This window comes from Colletotrichum gloeosporioides (genome assembly GCF_011800055.1).
Source record: "Colletotrichum gloeosporioides strain Lc1 chromosome Unknown consensus_17, whole genome shotgun sequence".
Taxonomy (NCBI): domain Eukaryota; kingdom Fungi; phylum Ascomycota; class Sordariomycetes; order Glomerellales; family Glomerellaceae; genus Colletotrichum; species Colletotrichum gloeosporioides.
Window position 1 is genome coordinate 1632364 of NW_025544662.1, and position 23635 is coordinate 1655998.

Here is a 23635-nt window from a genome sequence, read left to right on the forward strand (position 1 = left end):
ACGATCGTTCATCCCTCGTAATCCCGCAGAAAGGTATCAACGACGCTACTCTATGTACCTGCTTGTCCAAACCTAGACACCAATGACCAGACTGCGACGCCTTGGATCTGGTTCAGTGCACAGTACTGCAAACAGTCCGCGGCGGACCTCCGCCTGCTAAGGTATCTCTATCCGTCTTCTGTGCCGTTCTTGTGGTCAAAAGGATGAGACCAGAAAGAAAAGATGTGCAATGTTGGTTGCGTCTGACCACATTAAAACTCGAGGTGGACATGGTAGATCCAAGAACTGCGGTCTCATAGCCGACCAGAATCCGTTGTAAAGATAAACCACCCGACATAAGTACGCTCGAGCATGTTGAGGGCAGCCATAATGATGACATCGGCAATTGAAAGCTTCTGTCCCCGAATCTGGAAGAACGCCTGAGCACAATAGTCTCCGCCAGTAGAGGAACAAACAGACAACTCTGAGCCGCTAGATTATTGGAAGATATCGAAAGGCGTAGAGACCTGATGTCCTGCGCAACGACGTGAAGGAGCGGATACTTCGCTCAAACACATGGCAAAGGCAATAGCCCGATGCGGGCATATTCCCATCCTTTCTCTGCAACTTCGATGGCAACTGCAGTGTTACCCACAAGTTCGCCAGCGGGGCATGCCTAGTTGATCCTCCACTCTCAATATAGACCACTCCCGAGCCCTATGCAAACACGACTCATGGAAGTTACAAGCAAGCTGTCCGGTGCCATACATGTGTTACTCGTAGCTTTCTCCACGAGGTTCTTCCTTCCGCCCCAGGGATATCAAAAGGAAGGTCGGGATCATGAGCCATATGCCTCGCCTGAATCCATCTTATGCTATGTTCTCGTCATGGCGCATCTGCATCTGGTTCCCGTGCGATTTACTGGGATATCAAAATCTCCTCCCTATTCACTTTCGCGGCGACTCTCGCCCAAATTTTGTCTTCAACACACAGATGGGGTCGATTCTTGCCTGAAACAAACCCGGATGGAGTTCTGCCGTAGGATTGAATGAATCTCCAAGCGGCAATTCGGCATTGAATCTCTTTCCTGAGGCCGTGCAGATCTATGCGAGTGACCTGGACCATTTGCGACCGCATATGCATATCGATGTACATGTGATATTTTCAAAAGATTTTTGCTATCCGGGCAGTATTCATACACACGTGTGTGGTTCGTGTATCCTGCTAGGCCCCCTATATTTTATAGCTTGTGTCGTCGCTTTCGTCGTCGCTGTTGTTGCTGTTATTTCCATCGTTACTATTATTGCTGTTGTCGCTATAGTTGCTCTCTATTCTTGTCGTGTAACGTCGTCGTTCGTCGTCGTCGTTCGTCGTCGTCGTCGTTCATCATCATCGTTTATCGTCATCGTTTATCGTCATCGTTTATCGTCATCATCTATTGCTGTCGTCCATTATCGTGATCATTAATACTACCTCTATCATCTTTTCTGCCACTGCTATCCTTATAGAAGTATTAATTACGCTACGGATCATAGGTGATACTGCCTAGATAGCAACCTGACTCTGGCCGGCTAGCAAAGCTCTTTCAAAGTAGGGATGGAAAAGCTTCGTACCTTTGGCTGGAGCATGTTGGCAACGGCATGATAAGCTGGTGGGGAAAATGCAGTCCGTGTCGTCTATTAATGCACCGTTCTCTACGTAGAAGCCTCATGTGCCAACGGTCAGAAGTTTGGGATGCCCAGTCAAGTGTCAACGCATCACAACCGATTTAGACCGGGCGAAATCAGATGTGTCTCTCGACACGAACTCAGGTAAGGTCATCGAGCAGTAGGCGAGAGCAGAAATGTACCCGGAGTACATGATCACAACCTCACGGGCTTTGATGGTTCTGAAATAGAGATCAACTTGATGACATTTGCTGTACTTAACAGGAGGCAAACGATAGATGCGTGAATTTGATCTTGCATAAACGGTACCGACTGTAGTAGGCATTCATGTAACAACAAGAGGGATACCAGGAGGCACGGATTGCCATCGTAAAAGTTGGGCATGATGCTCAATATGCACATGCCGCCCGATGCAGCCGGAAGGATTTCTATCATGCCTCTGCGCTTTGTAGTTGTCAAGTGAAAGATGTCAACATTTGTGCCATCGGACATATCTCGCTGTGAAATAACTCTTATAAACCTGGCGAGCCACTACTTGCCGAGAACCCGAGAATGATCCTTGATATGAAAATAACCATCTCAATTGATGAGGCTAATCTAGCTTACTCACCCACCACTGTTCTGGTGCAAGCGAGTTCTCAATGCCTCGAGCTACTCTGTGGCAGCACCATACACGCTCGACATGATCTATATCGCGAACGAACCAAACCCTTATGCCCAACAATTCATCTTGAATCCAAAGTTGTGTGTTACGCAGCGCCAAGATGAACTAGAAAGCACAAACGCCCGGGTCTTTCTCATCAGTTCCACATCCGGCACAGACGCGCCAGCAAAGAAACCACCTCCAACACATCGACCTGTACCCATCAGATCCCGCGCGTCTGTGGGCTTATCAAGCCTGCCTCTGCTAGTGTAAAGCGACCAAACCAAAAACACTACAAAGGCAAGAAGTCAAGTCTTGGTAAACTTCCATCTTGCCTCACAGCTGAAAATGTCACGACATACCTGGGCACTGCCACCCTTGAGCGGTTCGCCTCCGTCACAAGGTGTCAATGTAAGCAAGCAAAAGTGACCACAAGGCGTTTTTTCTTCTTTCTTCGTCTGGAGATGTGTGTTCCAAGAAAAGAATCAAGCTTCTTCTTGGTCCAAGGCCGACAGAGGTGTGGTGTGCCACGAGTTCGTGGCGAGAATGAAGCACACCGGAGCCAAGTCCGTCTAATGGTGAAACAGCATCATTATCGCAGCCACGCAAGATCCGGCCCGTCAGCTGTAAACGTTGCGCGAAGAGCTTCCATCCTTATGATGTTTCTTTCCACTAGGCGCACGCATTGGAGGGAGGCTTAGAGAATTAATAGCTCATTCAAGCTTCTTCTGAAGCTTTGCCCCCCAAAAAGCTGCAAGCTACAACCCGCCCCAGGGAAGGCAAAAATGGACCGGGTGTATCTCATCATTTACGCGTTCCGGGCTAGGATCCCTTTTTCGCCTTGACAGGTCGGGACCATGATCCGGGAGCCAAGCGTCTATTTCACCCATCCATACCTGACAGCCGGCCGGCGCAACCATGAAGAACTATATTCGGTGAAGCCTGAACAGGCAACACGGCGACGGTCCAGAAGAAACATTTCCTCGATAGGGTGCTGACGTGAGGCGCTGAGTCACCCATCGCAAACCCAGAGACGAAAGGACATGCTTTCTAACATTGACAAGTCTCTAGATCCCGGGTGCCCTACCCATAGATCGGTATGGCAAGCCGGGGCAGTCCCGGTCGACGTTGCTTAAGCACAAGCGTGCGCTCAACCCACACCCCCATAGAAGCGAAAATCTGCCATCCTTTCCAATCCACCCATCTACCCTCATCTATCCCCCATTCGGCAGATATCCCACAGACCTCAGTCATGGCAACAAGATACAAGATATTTATAAATCATGGAAAAAAAAACAAGGTTATCCAACGCCTGTGAAGGAACTGTGAAGGAATGAACCGTGCCGCTTGCAACGTCTAGACCCCCAAGGAAGATAGTGGATGGGCGAGTTGCGGGGTCTCCTCGGCGAGCGAAAACCTTTTAGGGTTGCGGGGAGCTTTCAGGAATGGAGGAATTTGGAGACGAGCATTTTGGTAGGAAAAAGATGGGATTCTCTCATGTGCTTGATTTTCTGCCTACCCAAAGTTTTCCCCAGTCCACCGAGCCCCCAACGAGTGTGCAAGTGATCCCCCATTCAAGCTCCTCCTCCCATCTTGGTATCCGATTGCGACAAAAGTAAACGGGTTACCTTCCCCCTGCAGTCCAGTCCCATTTCGACCCCTTCATGCCATAAACGCCAGGGCAAATCAGGACAAAATAATGTCCCTGACCTGTCAACTCCCGTTTTCGCCATCTAATAATAGAGTAAAGGAAAGAAAACAAACAGAACACAACTGGACCCTTCCTCCTCCCCGAACAAATGAGAGACGAAATCAGGTGAACAACAACACCCAGCCAGTAAAGAGCCTATCGGTCGTTTTCCATGATCTGCAAAAACCTTCACACGTTTGCCGGTGGCCGCGCCCAATCTTCATGGTATCCGTAAAAGAAAGCAGTGGTTCTCCGTCCCAAGGTCGAGAAAAGCAAAAAAGAAGGATGCGCGGCATGGATTTCGTTTTGTGGGATTCTGATCGTTTTGTTTGCGCTCAGCCGCTATTATGATTTACTCCTCATGGCAGCGGCAGTTGAAGCTCATAGGGTGTACGTCTGCATGTCCTGAAACATGTACATATTGTCGGCGTAATCCATCGCTCCGGGATGGGCAGTCGGCATGCCCATGTGGGCGGACGGGTCAAATATCATTGGTGGTGGTGGTGCGGCGGTCGCCGGGTGATGTCGCGGCATCTGGTGTGCCCTCGCCTGAACGCCCCGGAGCTTGAGGTACTCGGCGTGTAATGCCGAGTAGGCCTGGCTGAGGGAGTCGTTCTTTTGCTTCTGCTCGGAGAGCATGACCTCGAGGTCCTTGATGCGCTGGTCCTTGCGCTCGCGATATGCCCGTTGTGATGCTCTGTTCTGTGCTCGGCGGCGCTGCGCGGGGGAGGGGGGCACGTGTTAGTCTGGCTGCGCCTGAAGCTTGTTGCGCTCCCGCTCGCTCGCTCGCTCGGCGGCGAGCACGCGGGATTCGGGCTGGGGAAAGTGTAAAAAAGCTTACCGAAAGCACAGAAGGCGGGGCATTCTTGTATCTGTTCTCACGCTTCCTCTTCGCTGGAGGTTTGGCGGTGGTGGCAGCGGCTTTCGGATCTGAAGCGGGCTGCGGTGATTCCGTGTCTCGCTGTGAGCTCATTGGGCTGGGGTAGATGCTGGTTTCTGTGGTATTGAAGTCGGGTACGAACGTCATATCGAACTTGACCAGTGTAAGCCGATGGAGACTTGCAGGTGCGGGGCAGTCCAACTTACGTTCGATATGATGGGACTTGTGCTCTCGGATGAGCTAGCGGTGTCCAGATATTGCTCTGCCTCTTCGTAGCCGTAAGGCGCTTCCATCTCCAAGAACGCATCAATGTCGTCCAGCATATTGAGGGGAAGTGGGTGCTCCATTATAACAATTGAATGTCTGCGTGTCTTGTTTCCGTAGGCGGATGAAGGAGTAAACGGGCCGGTTGAATTGGTTTCGTGTGCGACGTCTGGGGAGCTCCAACTCTGGGGCAAGATTGGAAAGAAGGTATATATAAAAGTCGGTTTGAGCAAGGAGGTGTCTGGCTGTGCGTCTGGAAGGTGCCGTGATGTGTAAGGCGACCTAAACTACGCCACGGTGATTTGCAACGGGCCAGATGGAATTATATAAGGCGCGCGGCGCATGCGAAAGATGCACCACTCGACAGTCATGGCCGGGACAGGGAACATCTTCGGAGGGTTGGTAGGGGACCGCATCTACATCCACATCTGCATGTCCATGTGAAAGCTATGATTTCTGGTTCGTAACCACATAGGTAAGCAGCCTCTTCGCAGACATTCTCGAGGGGCCGCAACTGTACATGGCGGCAACGCAACGATCCAGTCGACCGTTGACCCATTGGACCCCAAATAGCGCACCGCTATGTTGCTTGGAGTGCATGGCACCCCACCCCCTTGTTCCTGGCTGGTCCCTGATGGTGTTCAAGGTTGCGTTATGGGGGGAACAGGAAACAGAAGAAGAAGAGGTCGCCCTCCCCGCCAATTTGGGCCTGGTCGAGAGCTTGTAGCGAGCATGGATTGGTGGTGCGGCAAGGGTAGAAGGAACGATTAGACCTGTCTTTGCTGCATGTTGCGCCAAGTCCCCGCCTTAAACGGGCTGCCATGTTGCAAGGGCCCCCGGCAAACGGAGTGTCGTGGGGATGGCGAACGGTACAGACAGACGGTGGTGTTGAGGGGTTGATGAGCCGACGCGGCCCCGTTAAGCTTCGAAGCTGCTGTTGGTGCATGATGCTGAGCCCTCTCGCCCACGTCGTCCGGCGGGCGACATGAGATAATTCTCTTTGGCCAGCCGTCGTTTGATTTTGATTTTTAGCCACTGAGAACTTCAGATGGAAGGGTTACGAAAGCACCGCCGCAGCCAAAGAGTAATAGCCTTTCCGTCCTCCAAATTGGATCATCCTAGTCCATGACATGGGGAAATTTTTGGACGGCCAAGTTTTGCGGTCTCGGCTCTTCGGCGTGGCAGATATGATGGAAATGCTTCGCCAATGGCATTTCAAGTAACTTCGCTCCTTCGGCGCCAAATATCGTGTCCGTGGGGATGACTCGCGGGGGTCTCCGGCCGTGACGCCGTTTCTCGCAGCCAAATGTCGACTGGCCGGTCTACTTAGACGGTCCTCGCAGCTTGATACAAAATAACGGTACGAAGACAACAGCTTTCAGTGCCGAAAGCAGCTACTGGCTGGTCAGATGTCGTTCGTAGTCAGGTGAGGGGTGCGTTGTCCAAGGGGGTATTGTCGCTGAGCGAGACAGTCGCAATCCCGCCTTTTTGGATTCGTTTCCCAGCTCTCAAGCTTTATTTTTGATGGTATTTTGGCAGAAGAAGGGCGGAGCCCAATTGGGATCTTAGCGGTACCTCTCATACGCTCCGGGCGTTTGCGTAACCGTCAGCTCCCGTCTGCAAGTCGTCTTCTGTCTCCATTTTCGGCAATTTGAAGTTGAGATGCCCAGCGTGTCAAATACTTGATTGGAGTGTCCGCTAGACCCTATCAAAAGAGGAGGATGCGAGATTGGATGGGGGAAAGCTTTGCTGATTAGAAGAAGACGGTTTGCGGTTACACTTTCCCCGCGCCTCTTGCTCCCGGTCTTTCGCGCACCCCGAGCGTAGGCATGTTAAGCCGAGTAGCCATCGAGTGGGTTGACATCGATATTCTTGGGGAAACCACATGGACCAGCTATGACGACATTAAACATTGCATCTGTGGGCTTCGCGACATCAGATCTTTCTGACGCCCTGAATCACGATGTCTACTGTTGACACGAGGCAGCAGAGCTTCGGTTCTTGAGAACCGGTTCGTATGCAGTGCCTTACGAACTGCACTCGCGATAAATGCAGGGCACCGGCACGCTCTGCACCACTGCGGGCGTTACAGGGGAACGTTGCCTTGCCAGGCTGACCTGGGCTAGACCAGACCTAAGGCACTCCACATTGCCAACAATAGAAGCCTCCACCAGTGCTCGAAGGAAGGCAAAATCGGTTCCTTACGTCAAGACTCTTGTTGTTGAAGCTTCGCCGCCACTGTCAACTGTCGTCGGAGGTTTTCCGACTATACATCAGTCCGGCTATAGGCCGGAGCTATGGTGAGAAGCTGGGATGTTGCGGGCTCGAGTGGGATCCCGCAAGCGACCCCCAGCTCAATTTCAAGAGGTCTAGGACCGGCAAAACATGGTGATTCGCCAAACGGTAAAGTCTAATGTCTTTCGTCCAGGAAGTCTTTTGCTGCTTGCGACGCTTAATGGGCCTGTGCTCGTCGGAAGCACTTTTCAGCTCGCCAGGTCCCAGGGGAGTTTGTCGAGGTAGACGAGAGGGGAAACATGGGATTGTCATATGCCTCGAATTCGGCCAAGCCCCTCTGGAGCAATACCCCTCAGATCTGAGGATGGACGCACAGGAGACACGGGCCCGGTGCACTGAAGAAATGTGCATACGGTACCAATTCGATGCGATAATCAGGCAACTAAGTGACCGTATTGCCAACAGCAATGGTATCTGTTGCCAAAGGTGTGTACCAGGTGAAAGGTGAAGACCTGGATCTTGCGGGCAGTACGGTGACATGCGCAACGGCAAGTTTTCCCAGGTCCAGTGCCGTGGAATTCCGCCGCACTAGTGCCCCTAGAAGTCGGGTTGCAACGTGCGGTGGTGGCTGCAGGTTGAGCTTCCCACCAATCGGAAACTCTAGGTGCTCATTCGCGGCGTTGTCTCTGTGCCGACTTGCTGTGATGTGGGACAATTTGACCCCCAAGCGATAAAGTCGAGTCTGAGTCTATGTTCGTTAAGCAGCGCACTAACGTCCTCGATCACTGAATGATCCGCGGTCGCTCCGTGCGTAGGTAGCTGGTCCTGAATTGCTATGTTTTAGCTCGTCGGACAGTTGGACGCCGATGATCGTTTCCGCTCCGTCTCGGATCCGGATCATGGCCGGAACCCGCGCTCCGATGGTGGAACTCCACACCGAAGCCACCCCGAAGTATTATTTTCTGCCGCTTTCTAGATTTTCATGAATAACGTGTCAGACTTCTCAACATCTTTATCAGGCTCCGGATCTTTGAAAGGCGTCCAGGTTCTGTTTGCCGTTCACTCATCCGGCCTCTTCTTCTGCCTGCTTTGGGACATACAGCCCGTGTCAACGGAGTTGTCCGGAGCAGCGTTCCTCGACATTCTGATCCCAGCGTACAAAAAAATATACCTTACTTCGAGCACGACGTACGAACGTTCCAATGGTATCGCCGAGTCTGTTTTGTCATGCTGCATATACTAGTGCTGCTAGCGTCTCCATATCCCCTTCAGCCGAAAATCTGGGCGTTGGCCCCCGCTGTACGAAGACAGCTGGGCTGATCTGGCCCCCAGTGTGCAACACCGCCGTCGATAAATCGTCAGGTAGACCGTACCCGTGCCCGGCGCTGATCTCATCATTCAACAAGCGCGGATCCTTCATTCTGGTACCGGGTGGTGGGCCCAGGTCCGGATACCTGGTATACAACCAGAGCGGGAATGCTTAGGCTGGAAGCCAAACTGTTGATTTTATTTTAATGTTTTCTACCACTGCACTTGAGTGGGCAGTAGACTAGGCAGCGACGCAATCATGGAATCTGCTTCTCGGAGCCGGTCATGGCATCGCGAGCCTTGCCAACTATCGAAACGAACCCTATTTATGCCAGGTTGTAGTCGGCCTGCAAGAACTGTCTTTCGGCAGACTCAATGATTGGAGCGTATATTGGACAGCAAGCAGCCGCATATCTGTTGAAGTCCTATTCGCAAAGGGGACATTGTGCTCGGGCGAGCTTAGACACCGCCAGTCGAGTGGAACTCCGTTGGCAATGCCGGAGTCGAGCCTGCCGTCAAGCCCAGGCCGTTAGTTGCTCTGCATTGAATCGACGAATTGCGCGGGGACAAGGTGAACACCACCATAGAGTCCAAGGTTGTTCATCTTTCGATGGGTTTGTTGACAGTTGGATTTAAGCTTCTGCTCAGTCGTTAGCCTTAGTGAAGTGCCATGCATGTTGCGTGGATATCCATAACTGACTGGACAAGAGACACTACGTCTCGTTTTCTCAACTTTCGTATTTGACAGACGCAGTAGGAAAGCTCCCGTCATCCCGTCGACTGCAGCTGTGCCAAGTTGTAAAGGCCGTGAAATGCCCGACGTGTTTGCAACGTCTGGAGGCTGAGCAGTGGCGACGAAACAGCGTGAGACTCTTCCCCATCCCAATCAACCAAATCCCCGCTTCTGGTTGTCATGTTAAATCTGACCGGCCCTCATATCCGAAAATCTGATTAGAATCGCACTGTATGGTCGGCAACATCGAGCCCGTTTGCAAGAGATGCTGCCCAGGCCCTGTGGTTTCGAAAGCACCCCCAGCAAAGGGACTTTTCCACGGAAAACTTGAGAGGGGCTTTGGTTGCATCAACTCCCAAACCTTTCCGCTTCAAGGTAGAACGATTTGGAATTGATCTTGATGCTCTTTCCGAGGATGGAAAATACTGCTGCCTGGAACAGTGCCTGCAAAGAGCCAAGTCGAGTTGTGGGACTATCAAGACAACCTTAGTCTATGCAAGTTGTGTAATCTCCGGATGGCGTGTCAGACATGACGGTGGTCGAAAGCACTACCGTCCCGATCCAGCAGCCGCGTGCGATTCCGACTTTGAAAAGCCCCAGCTTGTCAAGATCCATTCGACTCCAGGCAGACACAATTGGCACCCATCAGCCGACATGCCTAGCAATACTAGCGGTGGCTGGTTGTCTTGCATTCTGGACGGGCCAGACTTGTCCCCGCAACAGCTCAACTATTTTCTAAAAAGGGAAATTTTTACTGAGCGCCGTTGCTGGGGTGCTGGGATGATAATGCAGGGAAATGGACCCATGCCGTCTCTGCGTCCGCTAGGATGCCGAGCCGCTGGGGCCCATCATGTATGTAATTGGCGAGAATCGACTTGGGGTCCGCGTGGGGGGATGACGGCACGTAGCGATGAATATCCGATGAATCGTGACGACAGCGCCTTTGGTTTTGACAGAGTCATGCATAGTTCCTTTGCTCTTCACACACGGCACAACTCCTTGGGTCCAATGTCGTCGAGAAGGTGGAGCAGGGGAACCGGGCATGGGTTCCGCCCACTTAGAGCAGCCTCCTGCGCGCTCTATGTCGAGATAGGCACCTGGTTGTCAGGAACTGCAGTTGTAAGAACTCGTGCTCTGCAAGATTAATGCAAAGGTGGTAACTCTGCGTTGAGGCGAACGAATCTACGTCCAGTTGACTCCACTACTGGCCCCCAGGCTCGGCGTGCTCTCCACGGTATGACCTGGTGAGCGGTGGCTCTAACAAATTGTTTTCCAGCTTGCATACAGCTTTTCCAGAGATTAAATCGCGGAGAGTCTCAGCTGAGTAGCGCTCATGTCGTCACAGATCCTCGTCAACCATGTGCTTTCTCCCAACTGTGGGAAGGTAGGAACTGCCCCCCAACTATTTTCGATCCACAATTGCATGTGCCTTGTATTGAGTATGAATCCGTAGAGTTGAGTGATGGCGTAAAAGCTGATCCCTTACAGGGGTTCTAGATGTAGCCTTATGCAGGGTCCTTGCGGGCGTGAGCGGGGAGATTCTGCGCCGTTGCGCGGTCTTGTGAGCCCATCCGATTCAGAGTTTGGGGTCTCCAGAATCCGCGAACAGAATCGTCGGATTGGAAGACTACCCTCCCGACACCACATCAGAGCTTCTGTAGTCCAGCCTCAGCTTGGGCTACACCAGGTTCGAAGCCAATCTTCTTGCTCATCTCTATAGCCTGTTGGAAACGTTTGCGAGCGTCAATCTTGTTGCCCAGCATTGCAGCAATGTCACCCATGTTCGTCAGGGCAACTGCGCATGCTTCATCGCACTCCTCCGTGCGATCGTCGCCTTTCACGTCCTTCGCGTGTGAGTAAGCATTGCGGGCCCAATTCTTTGCCGCCTCCAAAAGTCCTGCCCGATCTGTTGGCATATCAGGGCTGACAAGCACATCCGAAGTTGAAGGAGCTCCAGAAATAGTCTGGAGAGATGCCTGCGTGGGATGTTGAGCAAAAGCCACCGCCAGGTTGTTCACTGTCGTGGAAAGTCAGCAACACGATTGCATTCTGGAGCTCCATATCCGAAGGACGACGTACTTATCGTAACTCGATGACAAGGGTCGGCACAGAGGCGCAAGGCGTGGAAGAAAAGAGGCACAGCGAGTTGAAATTGGGCTTTGGTCTCGTAGTGGTTGGCCAAGGCTTAGGAATGCAGTTAGCACAGTGTAGTCTGCGAGCAATGATTCCAGATGAGTTTGAGGGCGATGAGACTCACATTCCATGGCACCACCGATTTCCTCCGGGCTCATCCATGCCCCCTCCTCCTTCTTGACGCCCTCCTTATGGCGTCGTCGGGCTTCTGACAGTGCAGTCTCTACAGCCCACGTCAAACGAGCCTGCGCATTATCGGGCTCCAAGACGTGCTCGTCGGAATACAGAGCTCCGAGCTTGGTGCTGGTGCCCACAGCTTTCGCGAGGAGTCTTGTGCGCTTGTGCCACAAGTTCTCGGGGACCATCTCTTCCTCGTCCTCGACAACGGTTGGGCGTTGATCTTCGGACAACACCTTGACCGCAGCCGGCTTTCCGGACTTATCCACCGTGCCGTCTGCGACGGATTTCTCGAACCACTCAACCCACTTGGTACAATCATCCATGACAGAGTTGAGAACAAGAATAGCTCCTTGGTAGTTGCCAATCTTCTCCAGCCATGCAGCGGTCTGGATCCTGATACCCAGGACATCATCAGAGAACGGGTCCAACTGAAGCTCATTGCATAGCTCGAGGGCTTGCTTATAGTATTTCTTCGCCAGGTTTGCATCGGGGCTGATGTTCGTGTAGTAGAGTGCTCGTCTGAGGGCCTTTGCGATTGGTGGTGGGTATTTGGTGAACTGGCGGGCTTGGAAATAGTCAAAGTATAACTTGACAATGTAAACGGCAACACCGGCCAAACCTGCCAGGCTAGAAAGTTGTCAGCCATGATCCCAAGTCACTGCTCTCGAAAAATACGAGAGAGCTTACATTGCCAGTGCTAGTGTCAACTCTTCTGGGCTTTCCTTGAATAATTTCTTCATTCCCCGCGGTGTCAAGGCGCTCATGAGATTGCGAAATGACATTAATCGCCATAAGGATCGTATTGGAGGGGGCGGAGGCGGGGATTTGGGATCCGTGTTCTTCTTGCTCGCATTGCTTGGTGGAAGATTTGCCGTGCTGTTTTGTCTCGATTGAATGTTCCTTAGAGCATGGAGTGTGCTCGAGGGACCTCTGGCACGAGTTGTGGCTGTTGATACCGTAGACAATCGAATGGCTTGACCATGGCAGACGCGATCAATGGCGCGGGACGCCGTGATGCGGGCAGCCGCCATTGTCGCGGATGTCGAAAATATGCTTTTTCACCGATTGTTGTTGATTCAATCCAGAGCATGCGCGTCAAATGCGGGATTGGGTTGACGGAGTTGACGTTGCAGATTGTGCCGAACGTGACGTATTGGATCAAAAATTCACGAGGCAAATGGTTGTCGCATTGGACGGACCCAGAGCTCAGTGCTCCTGCTCGTGTGGATCTGCTAGAGAAACTCGCAGCCAATGGGAGATGACCATTTACTCCGAGGCAACCCCCCACCCGGATCGTGGGGAAGCTCCTTCAGCATTAGAGGGGCAAATGTCGAGCTTGATCCCCCGCCCATCTTCCTCACCTGTCAAACCAGCTTGTTCTTGCCATCTTATGATCAATCCGACACATCTACCTATCATCAGTGCGAAAACGTTCAGTTACTCTCATCCAAAAATCAACCAAGAAAATGTCTGGAAAGTTTGAGCCCAAGACCCCGGTCGAATTGGCCCCTCCCAAGGACGATCCCATCACTCTCGAGGAGCTGGCGAAGGCTGATGGTAAGTGGCAGAATGGGCCAGACTTATGGTTTTCGTTTTCAAGGAACATCTCGCATTTCCATGTTTCGAGAGAGAACATCGCATTTTGAGTGATCATTGACCGCACCCGTTGAGGGGCAGTCCGCAACCCAATGCCAGCATACCGCTTCTTCCCACCACAGCCCAGATGTTTGCCTACAGCAAACATGTGCCTTCGTTTGGTATTTTAATATTTCCACAGCCTCACAAACGCCGTACCAACGAATTTCGCATATGGAACCCATGTTTTCTGCGTCAAGTATGGGAGTGTACTGATCTCATGTTTGCTAGGTTCCGACCCCAACGGAAAGACGTACGTCGCGATCAAGGTAAACCGACAACTATTTCTCCAGCAATAACTTACATTTCTCACATGGCTTCCAGGGTGTTGTCTACGACGTCACTGGTAACAAGGCATACCAAGCCGGCGGATCCTACAATGGTAATGATTCTCATACTCGGTATTTGGATGCATGCTGACTCTCATTTAAAGTGTTCGCTGGAAAGGACGCCTCTCGTGCTCTGGGAAAAACCTCAACAAAGGCCGAGGATGTTAGCGCCGACTGGTCAGACCTTTCAGACAAGGAGAAGGGCGTTCTGAACGACTGGATCACCTTCTTCTCCAAGCGTTACAATGTCGTCGGTCGTGTTGCTGGAGCTACCAACACGGAATGAATCGTGGAGAGGGGAGAGAGTAGAATTGAGTCAAAGCTATGAGGAGTTCTTGGTGGGGAAGGCAGAGATATCCTTCATCATGGTATGGGCATTATCGGGAGCAAGTGTAGACCTAGTCAGTTCTCAGCCCAAGCATGCTCCAATGACACCGGTTTAAACTTGGTATGATTTCAATGCTCTTTTCCCACTCCTTCATCCTCTTCAACTTGTTTCTTCCCCATCCCCACGTTGAAGGGCGCACCGATTCCAATCTCTCACCTAACAGCGCTGCAGTTGAACGTCACCCCCCTCTCACGGGTGGTGGTACATCTGCAGACCTCCCAATGTCAAAGCTTATTCGACGGTACACCCCCTGTGCGCAGGTCATACCTCAACACGTCGGGTCGTGCACAGCAGCTGTCGTTCAGATGCGATGCCACCGTTGCTGTCTAACCCCCCACTCATACACGCGTCCAGACCTGAGGGGGACAAGCAGGGGCTCGACTGTTTTAATCTACTCCTCCGTTGCGCTCAACTTTGGCTCCTCATCAAGCGGTTGGGTCTAGTCCGTTGCCACGCAGGTAAATACGAGGACAGAAACCTTTCTCAGCGAGTCAAGAAACGGAATAGTCTCATGTCTGGAATAAAGTGAAAAGTGACGTGTCTCGGACTCGAGGCTCATGCATCGGATTTCCTAGAAACATCATCTTGCATCTCAGCTCTCAAATCCCCCCTTTTCTCTTTGTCTTCTCCTCACCTGCAGCTTGCTCTAGCCTCCCCAGAAAAACCGTTCCAGTGGAGCCAACCCAATCACTCGTTGTACAACAGTGTGTACTTGCAGCTGCATGGGCCCGGGTCGCCCGCCAGCTTCAGGACAACAGCTTGTCTCCCTCTTCTGCATGAACGCCTCAGATTCGAAGGATCGAGAGGAGAAAGCCTGCCTGTCTGCCCGTTCTTATGCAACCTTGCGTCTCAGTGGAGACAGCTGAGAGTACTTCTTCTTGAAGCCCAGGGACTTCTTGAGTTTCGGGTCTACTTTGAAAATAAGACGCCCATGTACAACTTCGAAGTGAGAACTATGGGTAGAACGGCTTGGCGGTCATGATGTGAGGTTCTTCGTATTCGTCATGGAACCAGACATGTGCGCCGACTCATTGGCCGGTGTAAGCCTCCCATCGATGATCTGAATCAATCTCTGATCGAGGAAGCTGTGCTTAAGCCTTCTAGGAAGGGTAAGTAGCACGAAGTGACCGGACTGAAGAAAACACGATGAGAGCCTCATGAAAGAGCCTTAGTGTGGGACAAGGAGCGGGCCAGGGATAAATGCCAGGGTTTAGGCATTAGTCTTAGAGCCAGTATCATTCGTAACAATTGTGCGTCTCATCATATCTCGAACTTGAAGGTTGAACAACACCAAAATATTCAAACTGTTACGTCGCATGATTGGATGACTCTTGCGGCCAGTTCTGGCCCTCTTCACTCCGTGTCAGATTCACTGCGCATTGCATACGTGCAAATTAGATGATTCCCACCAGAAATCGAGATATATGTATCACTACATTCTTGGCTATCTAGCCCGCGACCTATTTTCACACACCCCCTCGAAGAAATAAAGAGGTGCCACTCGAGCCCGACCCTTGAGAAGAAGTATTTGAGACCCGATGCCTATATATGCAAGTGCAAACACGACATGAATCAAACCAAGCCATCCCGTCTCGATGCAAATGAATCCCGAAAGTCCCGAGCGAACATTTTTGAACGTCATCAACCTCCTCCAACGTTTGGTGCGCGTCTTGTATGTGAACATGTGAAGGGCTCACTTAGCCCGCTGGTCGCTGTGTCATCCTTCATTACCCAACCATTTAGTAGGACAAGTTTCCTATCTACAATCAATCAATCCTACTCAAATAATGGTTTCCCTTGATCTTCTCCCTGTTCCGAGGTGGCGGTGGCTGCTGATCCCTTCAATGACGATGGCGCTTGCCGCCCACGCATTCTTCCCGGCCGAAACCGGCGGCGAAATGCTGGTGCCCTTGCTGGGACTGCCATGCCGAGACGCAGTCATCGCAAGGGGTACTTTGCTGCCAGGAATTGCGGAGGACCTTGACGCTAAAGCATTGGTGGTTGGGATCATTGCGGGCGAAGTGGCAATAGGACTTGAGACGGACGATGGAGTGGTTGCAGGTGAAGAGGAACTCCTCAAAGTCGCACATCTTGAACAAGGCTCGGGAGAGGTGACGTTAAGGTTAAATCGGTACTTGGGCTTTTATGATATGTTAGCTGTGATCTTGAGCCCTCTATGGACGACTCACAGTCAGGGTTGATTTGGAAGTTTGCGCACTTGAGGTTTTGAAGACTCTCAAAAGCTGTATCTCGCAATACGTGAATTTGGACGGAAATCAAGTCGACAAATATCAAGGTAGAGAATGATCGAGTAGTTGAGATATGCCTCTGTACTGTCCATTCCTGACATCAGAGATACCTGGTCTTATATACTTGATATCTTTCACCAGTCGTCGGACGTCGTCGTCAACCTCGATCACCACGGGCGTTGAAATCCGTTTACGTCCAGCTGCAGGTCAAGAAGCTCCAATAGACGCACACAGTATCCTTTGTGGCCTGGCATGCAATACCTGTCCGGTCGTCAGTCTCGCATGCAGGCTGGGTCAACGTCGGGGACAATGTCACTAATTAATCACCAATTTCACGTCCAAGACCCAACAGCTACCCTACGTAGATTAGTTTTCGGATAGCTGAACATGCAGCTGGGTAAAGGAGGTTGCGCCATTGCCTTTTGACCGGAGGTGTGAGAGGTGGACGCAAGAGCTACCGCACCATGTCGAACCGGATACCTTGGAACTCAGTCGCGGGGTCTCGAGCTGGTTTATCGGGTCTGCTCTAATTAGCGTTATACTTGAACCACAAAATTGTGTAAATTTGCACTGAGACTTGAGATACTGTTTAGTCGATACCTACACAGTGGTCAATTCTCGAAGGTCGTGACCGGGGAACATTTTCTCCAGAGAACCAACCCCACGGACCCCCGCCGCGAAGGCAGGTCAAGCCCACAAGTTTTCCCGCGCATATGCTTGCTCGGATATTGGTTGCTGCAATTTTTCAGACTTTCCAAAAAGCTTTTCTTTCTGGAGTCTTTGCTTTTTGATTGCCCATGTCGTTCCTTAAGAGGAAAATGCTTTTGGTGCTTGCGGCCGAGGCTGATGTTCGAGGGTGGATAGTCCGGGCCAGGTCTTGGAACCCTCCGTAGGCTCACCGGTTGTAGATTTCTCTTCGTATTGGCTGCGTGTCACGAGGAGACGTCAAGAACCTGTCGGATTGTGGAGCGTGTAACATACGTGATCCAATCATTAACGGCCACCATTTTCAATCAAGCCACTTGCATCCTTGCGGCGCGGCCCGATAGGTGGTTATCGAGAAAGCCGCAATGCTGGCCCTTGGCAGGAAGCAAACGCCCACTAAACTCGGACAGAGGAGTCCCCGGCTTTCCATTGCCAACGGCGCGGGCGGATGAGGTGTTGCGGATGCTATCCTATTGGGGAGGATGAGGGCCGATTGCCCCAATTGCTCTGGACTAGAGCGCCTACTTATCGTAGGGCAAGCATCAAGGCAGGGAGGTCGCACTCGTCACCCAGTGAAACAGGGGACAAGTGATGCCCCCTCTCGTCTGGACGACCCGAAGACGTTCAAACACTGCAGGTATCCTCCGGAGACCGGCGTACATTAGTGAAGCAAATTTGACTGTGAGGCAAGTCATCGGAAGTGAGGTCTGGACCCGTTGGGGTTTTCCCGTTAGGTTGGGGGCAATACTGTCGGGAAACGACGTCTCAAAAAGCTGTAAAAAAGTGACATATCATAATGTGAGTTGCAGTTCAGGCCCTGACTTGCCCTGAGGTGCGTTGAATCTCGGGTGGGTCTCCTCACCTGAGAGATGAGGGATGAGGATACTGTACAGAGTCCATGCTACGTAAACGGGTGATGAAGAAGGAGCAGAAGCAAATCGAACGATGCGCTGTTCACCTCGCTCAAAAGAAGAAATTTGAAAGGAGTCATTTTTGCGAGTCTTGTCTTGTCCACCTAGATCTGTGTCGCTGTCGAGTCCATATGCAGGCAAGCGGGACTTGGGAGCTGGGGAGTGCGCATTTGCGCGCAGTGATGGAGCGACATAGCCTCAACCTCGTGTTATTGCGCCGCCATGCAGACGAACGGGAAACCAAGTCGCGGAAAGAGCATATTCTCCTCAGTCGCGACTAATCAGAACGGTAAGACGGTCTGGCGATGTCCAGAGTTCGAATGGCTGACTCAAGTTTGTTCTTCAACCAGTCTGCAAAACACAGCGAGCATTGAAGGCAACCACTGCACTCAGCACCACTTCAGCTGACACAGTGGACGGCTTATTACAAGTTCTAGACCACCGCACTCATGGCTCCATTTCTGCGAATGGTATCCAAAGTCGAGTACCACCTCTCAAGTCTCGGCTTTTTGGCTGCTCTCACGGCCGACCCTAAGTTTTCCACAAGCCTCAGTGGGCCGAGGCGAGGGTCAGGAGATGGCAGGCAATACACTGTCGTTGTGGTTGAGAATGTCGCAGTGTCGAGTGATCGCGACTCTCGCCAACTTTTCTGTTATCGTTTCTCATTCGGCATTGACACAGATGCATCGGAGTGGGCTGTGGTGTTCACAAGAACCACTGGACAGTCCTTTGATGTTGATGGTGTTGAGACACTGGTGACGAGCCGACTACAAGTAGAAAAATAGGAAATGGCGAACCACATGCTGGTGTATTTGGTAAGAAAGGCAGGAACGACAACTCCCGTCTGAGCTAACTGTATTGGGAATAAATAGAGTCAAAAGTATCCATCTTACACTCGGTCTGGCCTCCAACCCGCTGACTCAGCTACCAAAAGTAGATTAGCTTCATTCTATGTTGCCATTTTCCTCAACCGTCACCGAGAATATTTCTGACCTTCCGCCAAGAAGCAGGCAACCAACAAGGCAACCAGGCCTGTCTGCCTAACGTCGATTTCTCACAATCGTCCGCCCTACTTTGGATGCTGCGCCCCTCGTGCCTCGTGGTTACTCGTCCTCATCCCTCCTCACCCGTTGCCTTTTCCCGCCTGCTGAATGACTTGAATCTCTCTCCTTCCCTCGTTCATGTCGCCTCGTTGATTTCATCGCTCTTCTTCCATTTCGCCCGTTGTCTTTCAGCGATTATCGTCGCGCGACTGCATCATTGTTTTCTCGTCTGGCAATCCTTGTCTGCAACCTGGAGAGCCTAACTCGCCGCGTGCTCCTCCGGCCCCGAACGACCCACTTCCGACCGGCGTTCAAACGCTATCAAGGTCCCTCATTCACCACGGTCCATCGGCCTCCGTTTCGCCTGACCTACCTGTTCGCAAACTCTGTCAATCACGGTTGCGCCGCCTTGAAGTTTTCTGCATTTACTTGGACTGCTGCCTGTTGAGACGACCGACGTCCGATTACGAGTCAATTACCCGTCAACTAGAGCGACGCATCGGGTACATCGAGAGTTCCCTGCCAACATTTGCAAGTTGGTCTACCTTTCTGTTTTCCCCCTGGGCACCTGGCAAATGTGCCTCGTAGAGGGTTCGGACCAGTGTCCAACCTATAGGCTCTACTTTTCATCGAAGGAAATGGTAACTGTCTCTTCCGCGGATCTCGCATAGTTTGTATCTACAGTCTCGATGCGGCGGCCCAGCAGGTCATCAGAGCTGCGATGGCCCCACTGTCATGGAGCATATCAACATTTGACTAACACAAAGTCTCCTCACTAGAAGAAACATGGCCATGTATCACGGGCAACAAGCAGGCTCGGTAGGCAACTCTTAGATTCGCTTCTTGTATGCATCCATCCTCAGGCGCGATGCTGACTTTTTCAATTAGTCGCTGCCAACCCCTGATAACGCCAGTCGATCTCCATCGGATTCTATCGACCTCTCTCCCATCGAGGCCATGGCCAGGCCGATGGAAATGGATCAGTTCAACAAGCCCAGGCTGTCTTCGGACCCCATGGCTGCAAGCCGTGGCCTGAATACTCCCCCTGTGCCGTATGGCTTGATGAACTTCTATGCCGGTGATGATTCGCCATGGGTTGGATTCAATATGCCGGCGTCCGCATCCGCTCAACCTAGTCACCACATGAACCCTGTGGATGTTAGTAGGAATGCCCCCGCGTTTGCTAGTTGGAGAAGCAACGGACAGCCATCAGAGTGCGGCACCATTCCCCAGGCCTACCTGCCCTCCGACTCTGGTTACGAAAGTAGAGCGAAACACAGCATCGTCGATGATAGGTCCGTCTACGAGGAGAACACGGAAACCCAAAGCCTCGCCGGACATATGATGGAATTCAACCCTTTTCCACTCTCAACGTCCACGTTTCGCGACGCTCACGTCCCACCGTGGCCACCAGCACCGCCAGCACCAGTCCAGACCGGCCCTACGGACAAGTTGATATGCCCAGACTGTCAAGCTCTTTGTAAGACAAAGTCCGAGCTAAAGTGAGTTGCGATCCAGTTCTGGTCGTCGCCGTCGTTGTCGATGTTTGTCCTTTCATACACTGACACTCGGGACAGCAAACACAACCAACGGCATCGCAAGGCATTCAAGTGTGAGGTTCTTGGCTGCACTCGTAAGGAAGGTTTCGGTACTCCGAACGATCTCGATCGTCACAAGAGCAGTGTGCACCCGGAGCTTGATTCAGGTCCTCGTTGGCGCTGCAACATCAGTGCTCAATGCCAAGCAAAAGACAAGTTATGGCCTAGAGCTGACAATTTCCGGCAACATCTGAAGCGTGTTCACAATCAGCCTGTCTCAGCAGACGACGATCTCAACCAATATCTCTGGCAGTAAGTTCCCATTCGCCGCCATCCCATAACCCACGTGCGTTGCCGTACGCATCCATTTCAACGAGTCTTCTTCACAATCACGGAAATCTGTGGACGAGATAAATAGGCTGATCACGTTAGCAGCCCATCCCAAAAGCCCCAAGAAACGTCGCGCACCGTGCAAGAAGATCTTGAAGGCGTAGGATCGGAGCTGTTCAACTTCGGCAGTGTTTCTCAGGAATGGGAAATCTCCTCCCCGGAGCAGCCGATGGAAATGGATGATCTTCTCGTCGACCCATCCTTGACGAACATTGACGAGACCAGCAACATTCCACTTGTTCAGAACCACCATGCCTTTGTCCAGCCGACGCAGATTTCTAGGCCACCATCAACAATCAAGCCCCTCCTTCCTGGAGGACGTACGCGGGATGTTCAGGCCCACATTACTGTGGATTTTCCCAAGAGCCTCGACGCTTGCTCTGATGGTCTGAAGGAGTCCCCCATAGATTCCGCCAATGCCATGGATTGCGATCTTGCCCCTAAAGCTGCTGAATCAGAGTCTGAAAACGAAAGGGCCAGCTCGCAGAAGCCAACCGCAGGGGCCTGGTCATCTGCAGGCGAGGTTCTCAACGAACAAGATGCCCTCAAAATCCTGGAAAAGCTCCCCAAGGAGGTTATTGCAAAGTTTTTGAAGGGCCAGTCCGATCAGAAGCCGTCACATGAGCCAACAATCAGCATTGAAGCCCATCGTTGCACTAAATCGGGCTGCAGCAAGACCTTCAATCGCAGATGTGAGTTGAAGAAGCACATGAAACGTCACGATAAGCCTTACGGATGCACCTTTTCTGGCTGCTCGAAGAGATTTGGCAGCAAAAACGATTGGAAGCGCCACGAAAACAGCCAACACTTCCAGCTTGAGGTCTGGAAGTGCAGTGAGAAGCGCACCGACGACGACAACACGCAGACAGAGACTACTTGCGGGAAGGTTTGCCACCGTCGCGAGACCTTCCGCAGCCATTTGCAAAAGGAGCACAAGATGGACGATGCCTCACAGGTTGACAAGGCCCTCGAAGATTGCCGCGTCGGTAGGAACTGCGAGTCTCGCTTCTGGTGCGGCTTCTGCATAAAGATTATCGAGATCACCAAGAAGGGCGCGAATGCTTGGACTGAGCGTTTCAACCACATTGATAACCACTACGCCGGCCGCGACAACGTGGCCAAGAAGGATATCTCTGAGTGGAAGAATGTCGACCCAGAGCTGCACGAGATAGACTTCGCAGGCTCAGTGGACGATTCGAGTGACGCCGAGTCGTGTGATGAAGCCACTGCTTCACACAAGCCGTCTGGGCTCGTCATGAAAAGCACCATGACAAGGAAGAGAGGCGCAGATGACGACAACGACGAGCGGGAGCCAAAACGCTTCAAGGACGCCCGTATCACACAGAGATGGAACTGCGTACGTGCTCTCCCAATGTACCTGCCGCAAACCATGCTGACCATTGACTAGTGCAACTGCTCTCACGATTTTGACATTAAGACGACCCCTGCATGCATGGAGTGCTCACACCAACGGTGCACCCGCTGTGAGGAACAACAAGTTCTCGTGCGCTAGGATGCTGGCATGTTGGACGGATTGTCTCTTCTCAGAGCAGCTGTCACTTCTACGATATCTTCTTTCTTTCCATCTTTCTCTTTATGATCAACGACTATAGGATTCTGCTATAATGAGGCTACGCCTCGGACGGAGTTACGGGGAACGTCAGGAAGACGTAGGGAAGGAATGCCAAGGACGGCATCAACGGGACCTCGAGGACACAAACAGACAAAACATACAGATATGATATCCCCTTTGGACAGAATCACATTGCGCAAGGAGCATCCCTCCTTGCCTTTAGAAAGCAGCGACAAGACTCTGGCTGGCAGTGCCCGCCAACGTTACATGATACTGCCTCTGCCGCATTTCGTATTGTGAAGATGATTAGTACAACACGATCCTACCTCGGAAGATATAATCACAAACAATATATGCAAGCAAGTCAACCAAGCTGTCAGAAAATCGTCCGACCGCAGGATGCTGCGGAGCCAGGTTACCGTCACCGTAACCACGCACGCCCTGCTGCCCCCTCCGACTTCCCACGTGCCCTTGCCCCTTCGTCTCCCACATTGGAGGAAGAGAAGGAAGCGTAAGCAGAGCCCCTAGGTGCCCTGACATCTCATCGCACATATGTCGACGGGAGGCGCGGGTACGATTTCCAGGAAAGAAGCACCGAGGGAGGGTCCGGAGCACGACGACCCAACCAACCGCGAGCCGCGCCACCATCCCATCCCATCCCATCCCCAAAAAGTCTTTGGTGGTAGTGTCCCGAGACCTGGGGTTCTGGATTTCGTTTCTTTTTTGGCTTGTGGAGGGGTTGTTTCCTTGGTTCACGGACCGGTGCCTAGAACCTCCTTGGCCACGAGTGCCAGCCATGGTTTTGCGAGCCGAAAGGCTGGAGCCGCGGAGACGCTCTCTCTCTCGCACCCACACCCACTTACACACACACACCCATTCCGCAAAGTGGTTATAACACGACCATCTATTATTCCTTCCCAGCCCCTGGGCCATCATGTTGGGGGCCGGGTCAAGGTCAAGCCAGGCGGAAAGACACGGCCACTTATTGGCTGGATGTCTGAAAGTCGAACCACCTCTCTCTTGTGGCATGGCATGAGGTGGCCGACGCCGTACTACTACATTTGGGGGCCGGAGAAACAGAGGGGTGGTAAGGAGGCAGGGCTGGCAGGGCTGGCTGGGAAGAGATGCGACTGGTAGGCAGAACAGGGTAGGCAAGCCGTCA

At 52.1% G+C, this 23635-nt stretch overlaps 5 protein-coding genes across 5 annotated transcripts; 2 read left to right on the plus strand and 3 right to left on the minus strand.

Moving 5' to 3' along the window:
* Nucleotides 1-4360: 4360 nt before the first annotated feature.
* Nucleotides 4361-5206, minus strand: GCG54_00011368 (uncharacterized protein; the record flags this gene model as incomplete). The annotated part of the gene is made up of 3 exons (XM_045411273.1): nt 4361-4696; nt 4821-5012; nt 5066-5206. 3 exons carry the CDS (start codon nt 5204-5206, stop codon nt 4361-4363), a joined length of 669 nt encoding a protein of 222 aa, XP_045268331.1.
* A 5839-nt stretch (nt 5207-11045) lies between these two features.
* On the minus strand, nt 11046-12743 carry GCG54_00011369 (uncharacterized protein; the record flags this gene model as incomplete). Its single annotated transcript, XM_045411274.1, has 4 exons — nt 11046-11416; nt 11479-11583; nt 11657-12339; nt 12400-12743. The coding sequence occupies 4 exons, from the start codon at nt 12741-12743 to the stop codon at nt 11046-11048; spliced, it is 1503 nt and encodes a 500-aa protein (XP_045268332.1).
* Nucleotides 12744-13178: 435 nt separating this feature from the next.
* Nucleotides 13179-13962, plus strand: GCG54_00011370 (putative steroid-binding protein 3; the record flags this gene model as incomplete). Its single annotated transcript, XM_045411275.1, has 4 exons — nt 13179-13269; nt 13579-13616; nt 13672-13729; nt 13781-13962. The coding sequence occupies 4 exons, from the start codon at nt 13179-13181 to the stop codon at nt 13960-13962; spliced, it is 369 nt and encodes a 122-aa protein (XP_045268333.1).
* Nucleotides 13963-15905: 1943 nt separating this feature from the next.
* GCG54_00011371 (uncharacterized protein) lies at nt 15906-16154 on the minus strand (the record flags this gene model as incomplete). Its single annotated transcript, XM_045411276.1, has 1 exon — nt 15906-16154. One exon carries the CDS (start codon nt 16152-16154, stop codon nt 15906-15908), a length of 249 nt encoding a protein of 82 aa, XP_045268334.1.
* Nucleotides 16155-19758: 3604 nt separating this feature from the next.
* On the plus strand, nt 19759-22413 carry GCG54_00011372 (uncharacterized protein; the record flags this gene model as incomplete). The annotated part of the gene is made up of 5 exons (XM_045411277.1): nt 19759-19791; nt 19861-20474; nt 20550-20822; nt 20946-22257; nt 22309-22413. The coding sequence occupies 5 exons, from the start codon at nt 19759-19761 to the stop codon at nt 22411-22413; spliced, it is 2337 nt and encodes a 778-aa protein (XP_045268335.1).
* Nucleotides 22414-23635: the final 1222 nt, after the last annotated feature.